The sequence below is a fragment of the Delphinapterus leucas genome, chromosome 2, assembly GCF_059928025.1.
Source record: "Delphinapterus leucas isolate spDelLeu-1000000601 "Yukka" chromosome 2, BTC_Dleu_Yukka2, whole genome shotgun sequence".
In the NCBI taxonomy this organism is placed as follows: domain Eukaryota; kingdom Metazoa; phylum Chordata; class Mammalia; order Artiodactyla; family Monodontidae; genus Delphinapterus; species Delphinapterus leucas.
The window spans coordinates 75,046,231-75,063,465 of record NC_143130.1 but is presented as its reverse complement, the minus strand read 5'-3'; the positions used below and the strand labels follow the sequence as shown (position 1 = coordinate 75,063,465).

Sequence of the window (17,235 nt, the reverse complement as noted above, 5' to 3'; positions counted from 1 at the left end):
AGGCATTTTTAGAATTTCTCCTCAAGATGTAATTTAAGATTTTTGGCCTCTGGGTTTTGAGTTTGCCAGGGTCCTCTTTACTGGCCTTAACCTGAGGGTCTTAGGTGGTCTAAGTTTGTCCAAGTTTTTCTCAACAAACTTCAGAGCTAAGTGTAGGTGTAAGGGCAACTCCATTTCCTGGACTTGGCTTTATTTCTGCTTTATAAAAATAAGTTAATCATGAGTAGAAAATGTACTTTCAGCTAAGAAGCAGCAGCCATTGACTGAGATTTAGAGGCCTTAAACTTAATTCGTTTTTCCTTTTCCTTATCTGATTCACCACATACTTTCCTCTCTCGGGGAAGCTTCTGTCTGCTGGTTCTGGAGCCATGTCAGTTGATGCTCTTTCTCCTGGAGAAGTAGCTTGGCGCTAATTCACGTTGACCCTTCACCGTACTCTAAGAGCTGCAGTCCCAATCCCTTTCCCATTGTCTTTTGCAGGGCCCTTCTGAGCTCTTGTGTATCCCTAAATTCTGGCTTCCCCCTGTCCAGCTATTGATTTATCTCATGATTCTTGATCTGAAAAACAGTCGATAGAGTTCCTATTCCATAGGGTTGCTGATATAAAAATTAAATGAGATAATCTAGGAACACAGTACCTGACACACCATAGACGTAGTAAGCAGTCAGCATATCACCATCACTGAAAATATGATTCTAGGACTTTTATCTACTACCTCCTAGGAGAATGCCTGAAATAAAAATTATTCCATAGATCCATGAGCTGATGGCCTTAGGAAAAAGAGGAAAAAAAGAAAAAAAAAGGCTAAAAGCACATGTTGATTGAGTGCCAAGCATGTGCTAGGCAATCTTCTAGGTGCTTTACATAGATTAACTCATCGGGTCCTTACAGCAAGTCCACGAGGCAGCATTGTTGGCGTCCCTGCTCTAGGGATGCAGAATCAGAGGCAAATTACTTGCCAGAGTCAGATGGCCTTGACCGAGCTGGAAGCAGCATTGTGTGGGCCCTGGAGGTGGCAGTTTCAGGCCATATCAGTCCTCTGGGCCTACCCAGTGTCATAAATTCCGGTGCAGTCCCACGGGGCAGGTTTCTGGTTTACCTGTGCCACTTGAGCCATTAATCCCACCTCTGGGAATCTGTCCTGAGGAGGAAATCCAGAGAGGAAGAAAGTTCTGTGTGCGTGAGACGGTTGTTCCTTTCATCCTTGTTCACAGTAGCAAGAGTTTGGGTGCGACCTGAGTGTCTGCTTGAAGGAAAAGTATGTAGCTACTCAAAATAATGGTTGATAGGACTGTGTAGCATGAAGAAGATGCTCCTGGCATGATATTAAGTGAAAAGTAAAACAGGATGTGGAATCATGTACTCAGTATGATCACAACTCTGTTAAACACTTGTGAATGAAGGAGACAGGTGGGGGATGGACGAGAATGATGGTGGGGTTGGAGTGATGGGAGGGTCTATGTTTTAAAATTTTGTAAGACAATGTTTTAAAAATAACAGCACTTAAAAAGTTTGTGATGACTGCCACACTGGGCCAGTGGGCGTTCCCTACACTGCCCTAGGATCATCTAGCCTTTCTGTTTATAGTGTGGTATGGATTTTTACAGAAAGCCAAGGTCACAGTTGACATAACTGTTGATTTGAGTCCCTTCCTTGGAGGTACCTACTCTAGGTCACTCCCATCTTCCTATTAGGAAGGGTACTTGGTCCTTCTAGAGTCTTTAGAATGATCTCTGAAGTCTTACTCTACCCAGTGACCAGAGGCTCCCACCACATGGATTATGTTATCCATAAAACTGTTTTGAAGAAATCATCAACCTAAACCACAGTTTTTGTGCCTGTCTGGGAGTGCCATCTGCTCTGTAGTAATATCGATGTGAAAAAAAATATCTTTCTTGACTTCAAGAAGGAATTTTTCCCCAGTTTAAAAAAAGAAAAAATCCCAGTCTAACATCAAAAGTCAACCAGTCTTTTGAGATTAACCAGTTCTTCCCATCCCCTTCCAAAACTAAACTCAATCAATTAATCACAAATCCTCAGGATTCTGTGAGTAAGCAACTGCTGTTTCACCTCTACCCCTGTAACTCACATACAAACCTGCAGGCACCCAGAATATGCTTTGCTTCCATATCTGGGAAGCATTTGCACTGCTTTGAGGGAGTTTGGGAGATGGGCAATGTTTTTGTTTAAATTGTTTTGCTCACCACATTCTCAGGTTGCCTATTTTAATAATAGAATGGTCTGGGGTTTATTGAAGATGGTTCCTGGTATATTCCCACCTCAGGCCCTTAAAACGTAAGCACCTCTTTTTGCCTGGAATTGCCCAGACACAAATAACAAATTGGCATCGCTGAATCCACTGTTTGCTTGGGAAGATGGTGTAAAGGCAAAATGAGAATGTCGGTGAGCCCTGGTGCATGTGCCTATGATACTAATGATGGCGCCGTTTCCATACCTGCAGACACACTGTGCTCCACAGACAGGTAACAGAGGTGCCCCAATGGCGTCCCCACCAACTCCCTCCCCGCCCCCCCCCACAGCTGCAGCCTGCCATGCTGTGCCCATTCTCAGCTCAGTCAGACCTGGATGCCTTTCTGCAGGCCTCTGTGTGATATGTTTGATATATTAGGTTGTTATTTAATCCAACTATATATCAAACATATTCCTACAGTGTCTTGCCCTGTCTCCGGGGGTTCCTAATATAGCTTAGAAGGCAACAGGAAAGAATATGTTAGAATCACAAGTAGATTTAGAAGACGGAGTGCTCATTACATTTCATTATGTTATATCCCATTTCTTCTTGTAGCATTTAAAACCTGTATCCGTACTGCTAGATTATTTTGTTTATTTTAGAAACAAATCATAATTATTGATGTTTCATAAGAGCTTGAGATATTATGTATAGTTTAGTTTTGTGCAGTGATGAGTCCTTAAAGGATGTGCTCGGTGGGGAAAAAGAAAACCCATGTTTGTGATACGGGGTCAAGATTATAACCTCCAAACATATCTGGATTTATATTTCATTTTAGTTCAGTTTTATCCTGATCTTCAATTTAGAAATTAGTAATTTTCATGATCAAGCTTTCAGCAAAAATTCAAGCACAAATCAACTATGTAATGTTCCCTTACACCCATAGTAACAAAATGTATAAACCAGATCAGCCAAACCAAATGTATGGATGGTGAGTCACTGGGCTTTATATAAACTTTGGAGGACTAAGTATATCTAATAAAGATAACATAGTGTGGATTATACTCTGTCTGTTGAGTTTCCTGTTGTAGAATAACTTGTCAGTAGAGGTTGATAATATTTAGAATATGCCGACAATCAGAAAGTAATTCCACAGCCTAATTGGGTGCAACAGGAAGTTCAGGATTATGAAACATTTTTTTCTGGCATGTAACAGACTTCTTTAGTTGACTTTGACCTCCTCCTCCTGGAAGAGCCTGTGAAGTATGTGTGAGTTCATTCTGATCTCTCTCAACAAAATACTTAGAGCACTGCTTTCTGAAAAGAGAACTATTGTGCTAATGGCTCCGATTTTGGGAGCAAAGAGGAAGTGCTCTAGTAAAGGACACTCCTGAATATGCAAATAATACCCCATGCAGGTAGTGAGCCAGTGGTGTGAACAGGCAGGTCAGGAAAGCTTCCCCTGTTTGGGGTCTAGGAGCCATCTCCACGCTGCTTGCAGGGACTGCCTAGTGACAAGTCAGAGCAGCAGGGGAGGGGAAAATACAGTGTTGGAGTCCCAGCCTCCAGAGTTAGGAAGTGGAACCTGTCCCTAGGATCCTTCTCCACTGAGGAGACAGCAGTGGCTGCGCACCAGCAGGAACTCTTTCAGATGCTTTTCAAGATGCTGCCACAATCAGTGCTACCTTCACGCAGCTAGAGAGCATTGTTTTAAGTCCAGTTAAAGTTGTTTGACCAAAATGACAAATTGTCATGGAAAAGCAACAGCAAGGTATTCTGAATAACGAAAAGCACAGTTTAAAAGGACCTGAACTTTGAAGCCTGTACATTAAAATTGATGTATCTTTTTTTTGTACATCTTGCTGTTGACCAGCATGCTCTACTGATTATTGGGTGAAGGGGGAAAGATGACCAGATGTTCAGGGAGAAGGAGGATACAGCATTTTTTCTGTGGCCAAAGCGTGACATTGAGCTCTTGTGCCACTGGCTGTTTCCAGGCCAGGAGACGCGAGGTCGGGGGAGGAGTGTAGGTGAGTGGGGCGTTCAGCCAGTGCGTGTTCCCACGTGACTCCCCGCCAGGTAAAGTAGTGGGTCTCCCAGAGCCTTCTCAGACATACACACAATTCATGTCACGTGAGTTTACAGTGTGGCAAATTTACCTGATTAAATCTTTGAAAGAATTCTGTCATCTGTTCTTCATCCAGGCTTCCTAGATAGACATTCAAGTGCCTTCGTATTTATTTTTTTGAGAGTATGACACATCTTTAAGAATTTTTCTATCAAACAGAAATAGCAATTAATAGATACTGATCAAGGAGGAATGGATAGATATTCATATATATCTGTAGAATAAACCTGGAATGACATAAAGAAAAAAAAACAGAAATAGCAGTTAAAAGATTATCCCAGTGGTATTACTGTTCATTAAAAAATAAAGTGGTGGCGAGTGTGGGAAAACTTCCCCCAAGATACTAACCGAGCATGCTCACACCTTGTCCCTCAGACGCTGCAGGAACATGCATTACTCCACGTCTGGATGCAGAGGCTGGTCCCTCCCCAGGTTGCTGGCATTACCATTTGGCAGTGCTTTCTCTCTGTCACCTGCTTTGTCCATTGACAGTTTCCCCAGAGTTTCCCCTGGGACCAGGCCAACCCAGGGGGAGCCAAGGCCAGCTGAACAGCTCTGGTCTCTTGGCAGTTCCAGTGGTTCTGAGAAGTTTCCCTTTTATTAGGACTAGTAAACGTGGTGGTCCTAAAGACAGCCCACCCATGGGTCCTCTGGAAGAGAACCTAACCAGGTTCGCAGACCGTTCAGATCTTTGGGTACAGGCTAAGGTCTCCCCCCATGCACCACTCAACTCAGTATCAGCAGCAAACTGGTAGCGGCCAAACTGTCTACAAACAAAGGAGAAACAGAGCTGCCTGTTCCACTCAGGCTTCCACCTGGCAGGAAAATGCTTCACTTGTGTTGTGGGAGTTCTCAGTGTTGGCCTCCATTTTTTTCCCTCAAGGACATTTAAATTATATGCAAATGTTCACACTTAAAAAAATTATACCCAAAGAATTTTTTTTTTAATTTGTGATGTGATAAGACCTTGTTTTTAATAGTAAGCATCCTACAAGGCTTTCAGTAACACAGGAAAAAGCATGATTCCTAACTGGAAAGACAGTGCCGTGAGTTGTAATCTGGTTTTTGTAGCCAGTTGTGAGAGAAACGACCGTTGTGCTTATCAGTTCTCAGCAAGGCGGTCCCTCAAAGGAGATTTTCAAGGAGGGAGGTAGAAATCAGGACAGTGACCCTTTGGCCATCTCCTATGGGTGCCTTTGACTCCTTCACTGTCAAGTCCATCAGGGGAAGGGGCCACAGGGATGTAATTCACAAAGAAAAAGGCCAGAAAGAGGACCACAGATGGAAGTGTTCTTTCTCTGCTAGACGCATGCCCAAGGACCTGTCTGGGAAGATGGGCCTGGTGGAGGCTGGGAAAGATACTGCACGAAGGAGGCCAAAAGAGTGGGAGCAAAAGAAAAAGGAGTCTGTGCTAATTTTAGTCCATGCATTCTTTAAAAGGGTTTCACCTGAAACCATAACATGTCAGAGCTAAAGGACCAGGAGGGTTGAGTTTGCTCTTGAAATTACAAACAGAAAATGTTTGTTTGATACCTGGAGAAGAGCAGCAAATTCCCCAAAGTCACGTGGCCAAAAGCGCAGAGCAGGGACTGAAACCCAGTTGTCTGTCTCCTGGTTGGGTGTCAAGGGAGTAGCTAGAAGCAGTACCGGCACTTGACACTTTATCTTTGATTTGTGTTTTTTATTTATATTGTAGGTTGTAGTCAGAAATGGCAGCTAGAATCTTTGTTAGAATTATGAGCAGAAAACAGGGTTCAGGCAGAGAAACAGACTAAAAGTCTGAACAACAGTTTTTAAAACCACAAAAAATATATGTAGTAATAGAAAGGAAAATGAAATTAATTCTAATAGTTATTGAGCATTTACTATGAGTCAGTTATGCTCTGTGTATATTAATAATTTATTTATAACAGCCCTATCGGATATGTAGGAGGGAAGGTAGTTTCAGAAAAGGAATGAATTGACACAAACATTATGTTCTCAGAATGTTACCAAGTCCAGACTCGTACTGCTTGCCACACAACAGGCCAGTAAATTGAGAGATGAGGTGTTGGGGTGGGGAATAGCAATTTTATGCGGAAAGACAGCAGACTGAGAAGAGGGTGGACTCATGTCCCAAAGAACCATCTTCCCTGAGTTAGGATTCAGCCTCCTCTAATACTAAAAGGGGAGGGGGTGTGGTTGGCTGCTGCAAACTTCTTGGTTCTGGGATCCTTTTTTCCTGCAGCTGTCCCAGTAGGTCTGGTCACAATGTTCCTATAAACCTCCAACCAGACACATGTTATTCTCTGTCCTGCAACTTTTTATCTCTATATGAATGGAAAAGTGTTATACCTTTAAAGGTCAGAGCCTTGACAATGGGCTAGCTTGTAAATTTCATGCTCCAGGCAACATTCTTATAGCAAAAGCAATAGAATACAGAGGTTAAAGTAAAAGAAACAGATCCAATATGGAGTCAGATTTGTTCCTATTACAAGAATCCCTGAAAGGCCAAAAGACAAAATAAAAATGAGGAAAGGCCTCCCCTTTTCTGTCCCCCTTTCCACCCTCCTTCCCCCTCTCTATCAGCACAACAGGAGTCTCAAATGCTCTCCCAAGTGTGGGAAGCAGGCAGCCAGGGAGTCAGCCCAAAGTGTGGCCTTTCCCAAGAGGGATCTCTCCAGACCTCTAACTTTTTAAAAGAGGAGCTCTGGAGAAGATCACCGAACAAGAAAAATACCAGCAAAGGGGTGCTTAGACTTTTCTCAAAGCTACCGAAAAGACAAGGCTAGAGTCTGCTAGACAGTCCTGGAAGGACAATTGCTGAGAGCTACAAGTGACCTGGCCAACGGTCTTTTCTAGTGGAGGGGACCAGGGAAAGAGCATTGTACAGGGGATGAGAAGATGGATTCAGCTCTCAGAGGCTGCGGCTGACACCTTCATTAAGCAGGGCAGACTGTTAGTTTGCACATCTGTGACATTATTTTGTTAAGAGAGCCTCTTAGTAAAATGCTGCTGTGTTTTGCATCTGTATATGCATGAGTCAGTGTCAGAGACTATGAGTGCCAGTTGAGGGATACAGATAGAGCATACAATTAACAACCCACAGCATTCCACAGGGCAGGAGCCAGTGCTTTGATGTGTGTGTCCAATCGTCCCCAGGAATCAGGAATGGAAAGTTACTGATGGGGACACTTACTCCATGCATCTCCCCTTCTCTTACTGTGTAAATTGTTCTCTGGCTGAACTCCGGTACTCAGAGACTCATCTTAAATGGATACATTCTCTCAACAAACCTTTATCACATGGGCTTTTCTACCTAACGTTGCGCTCCAGAGATGTAAGTTGGATGAAACACGGTCCATGCCCTGGAGGAGATTGCAGGCTGGTAGGATTCAGCTGACTGGTGTGTCTGTTCTCCTGAGCCCAGACCGGCACTCCCCCAATGGTAGCCCATACCACCTGCATCTTCCACCAGATCCTCGGTGATCTGAGCAAGGAAGGGCTGTCCATTTAGCAGCCCATTGAGTGAAAGCATTTCCTTACATCCAGATGCCATGGTCTCCAGATTCTTCTCCAGGGTCCCCTTGCAGCAGCTTCAACTTACTGTTCTTCTCCTCAGTCTCCCAGCTACAGTGGGGTTTATTCTATTAACAATTCCTGCATTTTAATTGTGATCCTTTTATTCAGGGAAGTCCTTCAAAGCCCAAGCCAATTCCATTTCTCTCCTTTTTTGCGCCCTGGTTAAGCACATGTCCTCCCTTCTCTCACTGCCCTCACACCCCTCTCCCAGATTCCATTCTGTACACTGGTGGGAGCTGAAGCCAATGGGAATTTGGACTTGGGTGCCGTGGCTTTTCACCAAGTCTCCTTGGCTTGGGGAGATCCCATTTTCTCAGGCTAGAAGTTGTATGGTATGAGGAAACATCAGCATTATGTCTCATTTCAGCAGGAGAGATAGAGTGGGCATTTAGTCTTAATGGTAAACCTGGCCTACAGAAAGGTACCAATCCTGCAGGCAGAAGGCAGATCTCATCATGGAACTCTGCCCAACTGCAGCATCTAAATGTTTGCCCTCCATCACAGTGGGCTTTATTAATCCTTTTTCTTGGGAAACTCTCTCATACTTTTTAATCAGAGGAAATGTCTCTCAGAGATAAGGCTTCCTGCCATGTCCATTTTAAAGTCTAGAGATCTTATGGAAAGAAAAAGAAAAATTCATCAAAGGGCATTACAGCACTTGCCATTGCAGGAAAAATCTGTGGCTGTCAGAAATATTTCCAAGTTGAGTATGTATTTCGAACATGTGTTTAAAAAAAAAACAGCCAGCCAGGGCAGCAAAAGATATGGGAGAGCCCTTTTCAATCGGTTCTAATGAGATATTCTTTCAGATCTATCCATGCTTAGAGTTAGCACTTAGTTTTGGGGAAATTCCATTTTTGTGCATTTTAAAATTGGGGAAATCAGAAACCTGCTGTGAAGTAGACTCATCCTTGGAACCCATAGCATAGCTGAGGCCCCCTGCACCTACAGCAAGGGGCTGGAAGACATTGGGAGCCACCACGGGCCTCCATTTCCTCATCTGCAAAATGGGGAGGAGCTCCCTTTGGACTCAGAAACTCTGTGATTTCCCCAGTGCCTTAATCTGTTATATGCTTGACTTTCTTTTGCAGAATGAATTTCCAGAAAAGCTCTTAATTCAAGGTCATTGAATATACTTACCACAGCCCAATGCCATTTCCTGTGGCTTATGTTTAACAGTTCCTTTTATGCCAGAGTGTCTTAAAATGAGTCGTTTTATGTTTCAGTGAACAAATTTTGTATTTCACCGCTGTCACAAGCTTCCCTGCCCCATAATGAGGAATCCAAAATTAATCTATTGGAACGGAATCCATATCTGTCCTAAATGCTCCTAGAGCAAGACTTGGTCAGAAATAGGAAAGAAATACTGCTTCTGTCTCAGAACATCTCAAATGCTGCTGTCATTCTTCAGTTCCACTAGATGTGCACGGAAATGTTTTTCTGATAACATGGGTTATAAAAACAAAAGTAGGAATGGCCACATCTTGAACCAGGAGAGATGCCATAAAGAATAGGGAACTGGAAAAGCATTGTATCTGTGTATCCATCCTGTCTGATGGTTCATATGGGCCCATTAGTGAGCCGACTTTGAGCCTCCAGCATGAAGTCGCTCCTCACTGATGCCCAAAGTGGTGGCCTCATCTAGGAAAAACATATCATGATGGAGGCAGAGAAGTTTAGGTTTAGATCTGGTCTAGATTCTTCACGCTGCCACATGATCTTGGCCAAATACTCCACCTCCCTAAGCCTGAATGTTCCCATTATAAGTATAAGGATAAAGATAACTACTATATACGATTTTTACTCTTTTTTGGTGAGGATTAAACAAGTTAATGCACGTGGAAGTGCCTAACAAAATACCTGCACATAGTAGGCACTCTTAAAAACGTATCGCTGTTGTACAACATTGGGAATGTACTTAACGCCACTGAATCGTATACTTAAAATTGGTTCAAAGGGTAAATTTTGTGTTATATATATTTTACCGACACACACAAAGAAAAGTATTGCTGTACCTGACCATCATCTCTTAATGCCTGAAAGGTACCAGCCACATCTTCAGCATTCTGTGACCGAAGGGGCACTTAACCATACTGGCTTAGATTCACAGAGCAATATTGCTGGCGGGGACCTTGGCGGTCATCTAGTCTGACTACCCCGTATTGTGATGCTCCGTCCCACCCAGCCTGGGACCAGGGTCTTTACACTTGCCCACCTTCCCGAAAGTTGATTATTTTGTTGATGTTGATTCTTTTCAACATCCCAGGCGTTTGGCAGCAGGGGGCCTGGTGATGGTGTATTTAGAGCAGAGCCCTAACGGCCTGATAGTACCTGCGTGGTGTAGGGGAGCCAGTGTTCTTCCCCAGGTGGAGCCGTGCCTCGGGTTTCCAAGGGGTAAGCTCCACCTTGATGTCGCGTTGTCCCAATTTCTTCTCCACCACTGGTGATCTCTGGTTGGCGTGTGACTCTCTGCTCAGCCACAGAAATGCAAATTCTGTTTTACTTTTGTTTTCACCCAAGAGCAATAAGGTTTTTCACAGCTAATAGCCATCTTTTGTTTTCTCAGCCCATTTTTCTGAGCCTTGAGTTGTGGGATAGTGTGCCACCACCCACTCTTTGGATCTCAATTATTGATTATTTTGATTTGGGTTATTGATGCTAATGGAACCCTTCGAATGCATTTTATTCCCAGTGAATTGATGTGTTTTTAAAGATTCTGGTCTGGAAAAAGGGTCTGTCTTTGAATTTCCTGATTTGAACTTTGTAAGGAACCTCAATGCTGGCGGTTTTTATCTTTTAGAGAAGGGTGGGGGGAGGCAGCAGATGGAGAGGCATCCAGCCAGCTTCAGCCTTTCTACCCTGGGTGTGGTTTGTCGATAAAAATCCACGCATGGAGGAAGAGCCAGGTGACCAAGAAGTAAGTCATTTAGCAGAAAGCGCCCTTTGGGGATATGAATTGCATGTGACGCTGTTTTCTTTTGGTTATAGCAAGCGGATGAGACCCTGGATTTTGAAGAACAGATCTTGGAAGCTGCTAAATCCATCGCTGCTGCCACAAGTGCCCTGGTCAAATCGGCCTCAGCAGCCCAGAGGGAGCTGGTGGCCCAGGGAAAGGTGTGTAAACCCCACTGGCCAAGTGGTGGAAAGTTCACACAGCAAGAGCCTCTGGATACTGAGAAAAAGGCGATACCGCTTGTGTCCTGACCAAGGAAGCCGTGCCGCCCCTTCCCTCCCTGACTCGCCCGGCTGTGCCCATATCATTGGATACTCTGTTTGCTTCAGCCTGACAGACAGAATGAAGGGTTTAGCTTCCAGGCCTGTCATCTGCTTCTTGTTAAGGAGAGTTTCCACTCCAGGCAGCCATCAGGGCCTGAACAAGACATTTATTTTCCCCGCTGTACATTAGGCTATTTAAAGCCGTAAACTCATATTTTCCTGGTGGATGGCTATATAAGCACCGTAGTCAGGGGCTTTATAATACCACGTCCAACTCCAGTGACGCCCTTCCTTTTCTTAGGACTGTTGAGCTGAATGCCGTCCAACTCTGCAGTTAGCATTTTCCTTAGCCCTTTGGTCAAAAGGCCGGTCTGGTTTTAAAGCTGAGATTTCTTCGACCTGCTTCATCTCCAGTCACCGATTCCATCTGCATTAGCGTGAAAGCCTAGTTCTTTTTCAGTGATCCAAAGGATTAATAGTACATTAGACTAATCCTGGATGTGAAAAGGCCTTCCAATTTAAAATATTCCTTGTGTCCTGTTATTCCCATACAACATGGAACCACCACATCCAAGTTACATCTTGCAGAGAAGCCTCTCAGTCATAGAGGCACCACGGAAATCCTGCCAGCTTTGGGAAATTTGGTCACTGTAACTGTCAGTCACTTATATTTGATGTTAAAAGGCCTTTGCTCTCAGTGTACAGATGACAGATGTGATTGTGTCTTTTTGGTTGTTTTTGTTTTTATCATTTTTTTAATATATTTATTTTATTCATTTATTTATTTTGTTGCGCCGGGTCTTAGTTGCGTTGACAGGCTCCTTAGTTGCAGCACATGGGCTCCTTAGTTGTGGCATATGAACTTTTAGTTGCGGCATGCATGTGGGATCTAGTTCCCTGACCAGGGATCAAACTGGGCCTCCTGCATTGTGATTGCGGAGCCTAAACCATTGCACCACCAAGGAAGTCCCATTGACCTAAGAACTTGTAATACAGACAGTTATGCTCAGCCGGTGGCCTTCCGTCTTCCTCCATGAAGTCTCTTGTGAGCTTAGCTGTGCCTTAATCCAAGCTACGTCCACTGGTTCCTCTTTCTAAACCATTGTGTATCCAATATTGATGTATGTACATCTCCCCAACCAGCATGAATCTGTCCCTTTATGCTTCTCACTTATCCCCTGTAGATCTAGAGGAGTGCTGACCTCAATCACCTAGGACTTGTGGACTAGTCGATACGTAAAGACCAAAAATGGATCACTGAGAAGAACATCCTACCTAAAACTTTTGGTTTATTTGCACATTGATTAAAGAGCCATCTACGTGCTGGACACATTGCTAGATACTAGAGAATCGAACTTGACTATGGCCAAGCCCCTGTCCTCCAAGGAACTTATGCGTTCAAGCATTTAAAAAGTTGGTAACGGAGGTGCAGCTGGACCTGGGGAACTATAGATGATATGCAGGACGTTGGGGCCTTACCTGACCTTCAGCATGCCCTGATGTGCTGACAGATCCCCACTTTCATATGCAAATTTAGATACTCATCTCTTACCGCTCCAGGCACCTCCCACGTGTGTAAAGGTGTTTCCTCCTGTAGCTCCCTCTACATCTGGTCAGAAAATGTTTCACTGTTGCAACAATTCCTAAACAGAAGCGGGGAACATCTTACTTCTAGCTTCTTACTTCTCTCCCCACCCCTGAAAAAAATAGTCTGTATTTCCTTAAGGCGAGGATCTGTGCTCAATTGTACGGAGAGAGACCCACCCCCTTTTTTAACATCATCTGCCAGAAAGTCGCAGCGTGGCTTCCAGGGTCAGGAATCAGGAGAGATTTAAGCTTCCCTCACCTCTTGAATGAAGAGACCTCAGGGGCTCCCACGCTGGAGATGGAGAAAGGTCAGCAGAGGAAATAGGCGTGTCAAGATAGGCCCATCCATCGTTCCTGAGCCATTTTCCCAGAAACGCGGTACCTGGCAGTGAAATGGAGGTCGTTGAGAGCGTTTCCAGTCGCCTCCTTGTGGCCCAGGGGGAAACTGGTCAGGACATGCAGCCTTGGAGCTGCTGGCGTCCTGCATGGGAATGCGTGCTCCATTCTCCTGCCGGTGCTGTTGGCAAGAGCCCCAGGGAGGTGCTGCATGTCTGATGAGATGCTTTTCTCTCCAAATCCAGGGCAAGGTAGGGTTTGGGGGCTGCAGGTCACCCTGTGCCTCCCCGCTCTCATTGCTGCTTTTCATACTCCACTCTAGGTGGGCTCCATCCCCGCCAACGCCGCAGATGACGGACAATGGTCACAGGGCCTGATTTCTGCCGTGAGTTGCCCCCTCCTCCTTCCCCTTTGGCTTTTTGGATCCCCTGCAGGAGGTTTGGGCCTCAAGTCACTTCTCTGTTGACTGTCCCCAGGCCCGGATGGTGGCAGCTGCGACCAGCAGTCTCTGCGAGGCAGCTAATGCCTCTGTGCAGGGGCACGCCAGTGAGGAGAAGCTCATCTCATCCGCCAAGCAGGTCGCTGCGTCCACGGCTCAGCTGCTTGTGGCCTGCAAGGTGAAGGCTGATCAGGATTCGGAGGCCATGAGGCGGCTACAGGTAATGATCACTGATGCTGGTGGGAAAATACTCCTGTTGGAGCGGGAAAGTGTTGCCAAAGGCGGCGGTCTCGCTTCCTTGGCATGACCCACCAGGCCTTCCATCAGCCAGCTCTGTCCCACGTTTCTCATGTCCTGCCACGTGCAGCCATGCATCCTACCCCTGCAATGCCACCAAACTGACTTTCTCCACGTGTGCCTCCTGGTCTCATGCCTTGGGGTCCTCCCCTCACCAGCCCAACCTTGGTGAACTCCTACTCATCCATCATGACTCATCTCCAAAGCCACCTCTTCTGGGAAGCCCTCCTTGAATCCCAGACCTTGGGCAGTCAGTCCCTCTTCTGCCCTGCCATAGCCTTTGGGCAGACCAGTCTTGCAGTTCCTGTCACCCAGTACTACTACATTTATCTTTAGTCCACCTTTGACAAGGCTGTGAGCTTCTTAGGTGCAGGTACCAGATCTTTATCTTTGTGTCTCTCACTCCTAAGATGGTACCTGTTTCAGTGGAGGCTCTCATTCAGTGTTTGCTTAAGGAGGGAGCAAAAGGACTGAGGAATTTATATGAGATGCTGCTAAGGTTTCCCAGAGCCCAGAGAACACACTTATGAAGGTGTCACTTGAGTTCTGCCCAGTGGATCTAAGTTTTCCTGATTGTGTATTTTAAGCACAGTGAAAGAAATGTTGGAATGAAAAAGATCACATAGCTTCACCATCTTCACATGTCCAGTGCTATTTTTTTCTCTTCCTGTTTTTATCTTACACAAAATACTTTTGTCTAGTTGTCATCCTAACAGAGACATTCTGCATTTTTTTCGCTTCACGTTTTATCATACTTTTTTTTTCCTTGAAGAAAAGTCTTCATAATGGCCCTGTGCGAAGCTAACTGGTTCATGCTTCATAGGTCTCATTTTCAGTGATTGCATGATATTATATCAACTGATTATGCCAGAATTTCTCTATACGTTGGACATTATTTGTTTCCAATTTTCTAGATGTTTGTTACTATAGTAAATGTAATGCAGATTGTTTATGTTGCTAAAAATGTTTATGTAAGATCATAAATGGCAGTAATATTTGAACAATTCCACTGAAACTCGGGACTCTCGTCGTATTTCCTAAGTTGTAAAGTACATGGCCGTTGTTCGGTCTTCCTCTGTCTGTCTCTCTCTGACCCACCTCCCTCACCTTCATTTTCCTCCTGGCATAAACCCAGGGGAAAACGGGGAGCTGCGTGTGTGTGAATGTGCGATTCATGGGTTTGGGGGACACTCCTTTGGAAAACATCCTGAGTTATGAGAGACGTGGGTTCAAGACCTGCCTCTACTATGTACAAAGTGCATAATCTTATACAAGACATTCAAAACCTTTCAGGCCTTAGTTGCCACGTCTGTAAAATGAGGATAGAGGTGCCTGCACTGGCTCTTATGAGGGTCAGAAATGTGAAAGTGCTTTTGTAAGTCCTAAGGATTTACACAGATACAACCCAGCATCACTCTTATGATCATCATTACTGATTTATGTGGGTGCTGCAATGTTGTGTGAATCCCTTACAATGACCCAGAGGTTCTCTGGGGCTACACAGGCCTATGTTCAAATCGCAGCTCTATAACTTACCAGCTGCAGGATATTAGATTAGTTATTCAACCTCACTTTCTACGTAGAAAAGTGGGCTAATGATTTCTGACCTCATAAAACTGTTTGGAGGATAAGCATATGACGAGAATGAGCATATGATGTCAAGCGCTAACGGGCCTCCCCTTCCCTTCTTGCGTGAGCCCTCGTGGTCCCCCTTGGCCGCTTTAGATCACCAACCAGATGAGTCAGTTAACTTTGAATGAGAAAACTCTCAACTTTCTGATGGCTCGCCCCCAAGAACAAGTCCTTGACTCTCAGGGGGCTGGGCAAGGACTATGGGAGATTTAACGAAGCCGTGACCACCATGAAAAGGAAATTCCAGACCTCGGGTGGCAGAGATCGAGTCCCCTGGGCCATGCTTTTTGAGCATTAAGAGTAAACCAGTGGGGACTGTAGCCCTTGCTTAAGATCTAGGCTGCACGTGGACAAGCTCTTCTGCGGTGTGTCTGGCACTCGCCCCATCCTTGACAGTGCGGCATAAAGCCAGCTGTGACTCTAAAAGCACATCCGTAAAGGCCCTAGTTACTGTGGGGCTCCCATTGCTTCTGTGCAGGGGTAGGTTGTGCTTTCATAGCCCTGAATTCCCTCTGAAAGCGTTCAGTGAGCCCCAGCCCTGGGTAGCCACTGTGCCCGGTGCTGGGGATGCAGAGATTGAAATCACAGCCCCTGCCTTCAAGTTGTTCACTGTCCAGGAGGAAGAGAGGCAACCAGAAGTGTGGTGAGGGCTGCAAAGAAGCCAGCAGGGAGCCTTCCAGGAGCGCTTGGGAGGGTGTGGGTAAGGCTAAGACGGACAGAAAAAATGATCTCTGAGCCAAGTCCTCAAGTATGCCTCAGTAGGATGGGGCAAGGAGAGGTGGCTTTCTAACCAAGGGGGCAGCCCCTGAGCAAGTTTCTGTTAACACACATATCATAGTGCTATAATCATGTCTTCACATAATTGTAATTCCCCTGAGAAGTACGTGTTCCCTGGGAGCCAGGAAATGTGTCTCATTAACCTGCGAATGAGCTGAGGTTAGGTAGGTGCCAGTGTTGGTAGAATCAGTGGATGGATGGACAAATGGATACTACCTAGAGAGAAATTCTGTGTTACATACAATTGGATGATAAATCAATTCATAGTCTCATGAACTGTGCCTCCATGTCTGTCTTGCTGAATCCAAATGGCTGTTTCCAATGATACGATGTGTGTTTTGTCCCCTCTCCAGGCAGCAGGAAATGCTGTGAAAAGAGCCTCAGACAATCTTGTGCGTGCAGCCCAGAAGGCAGCATTTGGCAAAGCTGGTGATGATGATGTTGTAGTGAAAACAAAGTTTGTAGGGGGCATTGCTCAGGTTTGTGATTAAATCCAGACAGTGTTTACTCCCCAGATGAGCACTGTATTATAACAGAGACCCAAAATAACAGTGGCTTAAACAAGATGGAAGTTTATTTCTCCCTGGTGAGACAGTCTTGGGTGTAAGCAGTCTAGGGATGGTGTGGCAGCTCCTTTGTGACTGAGACCCAGACTCCATCTGCCTACCGCTCCACCGTCCCTGAGATGTTGCCTTGGCAACATCTTGGTCTAAGATGGCTTGATAACCACCTCAGTTTTCCAGCCGGCATGAAGACGGAAAGTTAGGGCGGGCATGACTCTGAAGTTGTCTGCATCACTTGCTCTCACACGCCATTGGTCAGAGCTTCATCACATGGCCAGCCTAGCTGCAAAGGAGGCAGGGAAATGGAGTATTCATTTCTGAGTAGCAGTGTACCTACCTAAAAATCAGGGATTCTGTTATAGAAAAGGGAGAGAAGAGAATTGGAGGACGGCAATATTATCATTTAAATAAAATGATGCATTTGGAGCTGCTACTCACTCCAGATTTTTGGCCCTAGAGAAAGAATGAATGATGACCCTCTCCCAGAAGTTTTACAAGTGTGGATGA

At 45.1% G+C, this 17,235-nt stretch overlaps 1 protein-coding gene across 1 annotated transcript in view; it reads left to right on the top strand.

The window, feature by feature from the left end:
* Positions 1 to 17,235, top strand: part of TLN2 (talin 2) — a 304,454-nt gene that overhangs the window by 281,241 nt on the left and 5,978 nt on the right. Inside the window, exons 54-57 of the mRNA XM_089907140.1 lie at positions 10,870 to 10,995; positions 13,343 to 13,405; positions 13,497 to 13,679; positions 16,519 to 16,644. Of these exons, the coding sequence (XP_089763266.1) occupies positions 10,870 to 10,995; positions 13,343 to 13,405; positions 13,497 to 13,679; positions 16,519 to 16,644 (498 nt within the window). The remainder of the gene's footprint in view (positions 1 to 10,869; positions 10,996 to 13,342; positions 13,406 to 13,496; positions 13,680 to 16,518; positions 16,645 to 17,235) is intronic.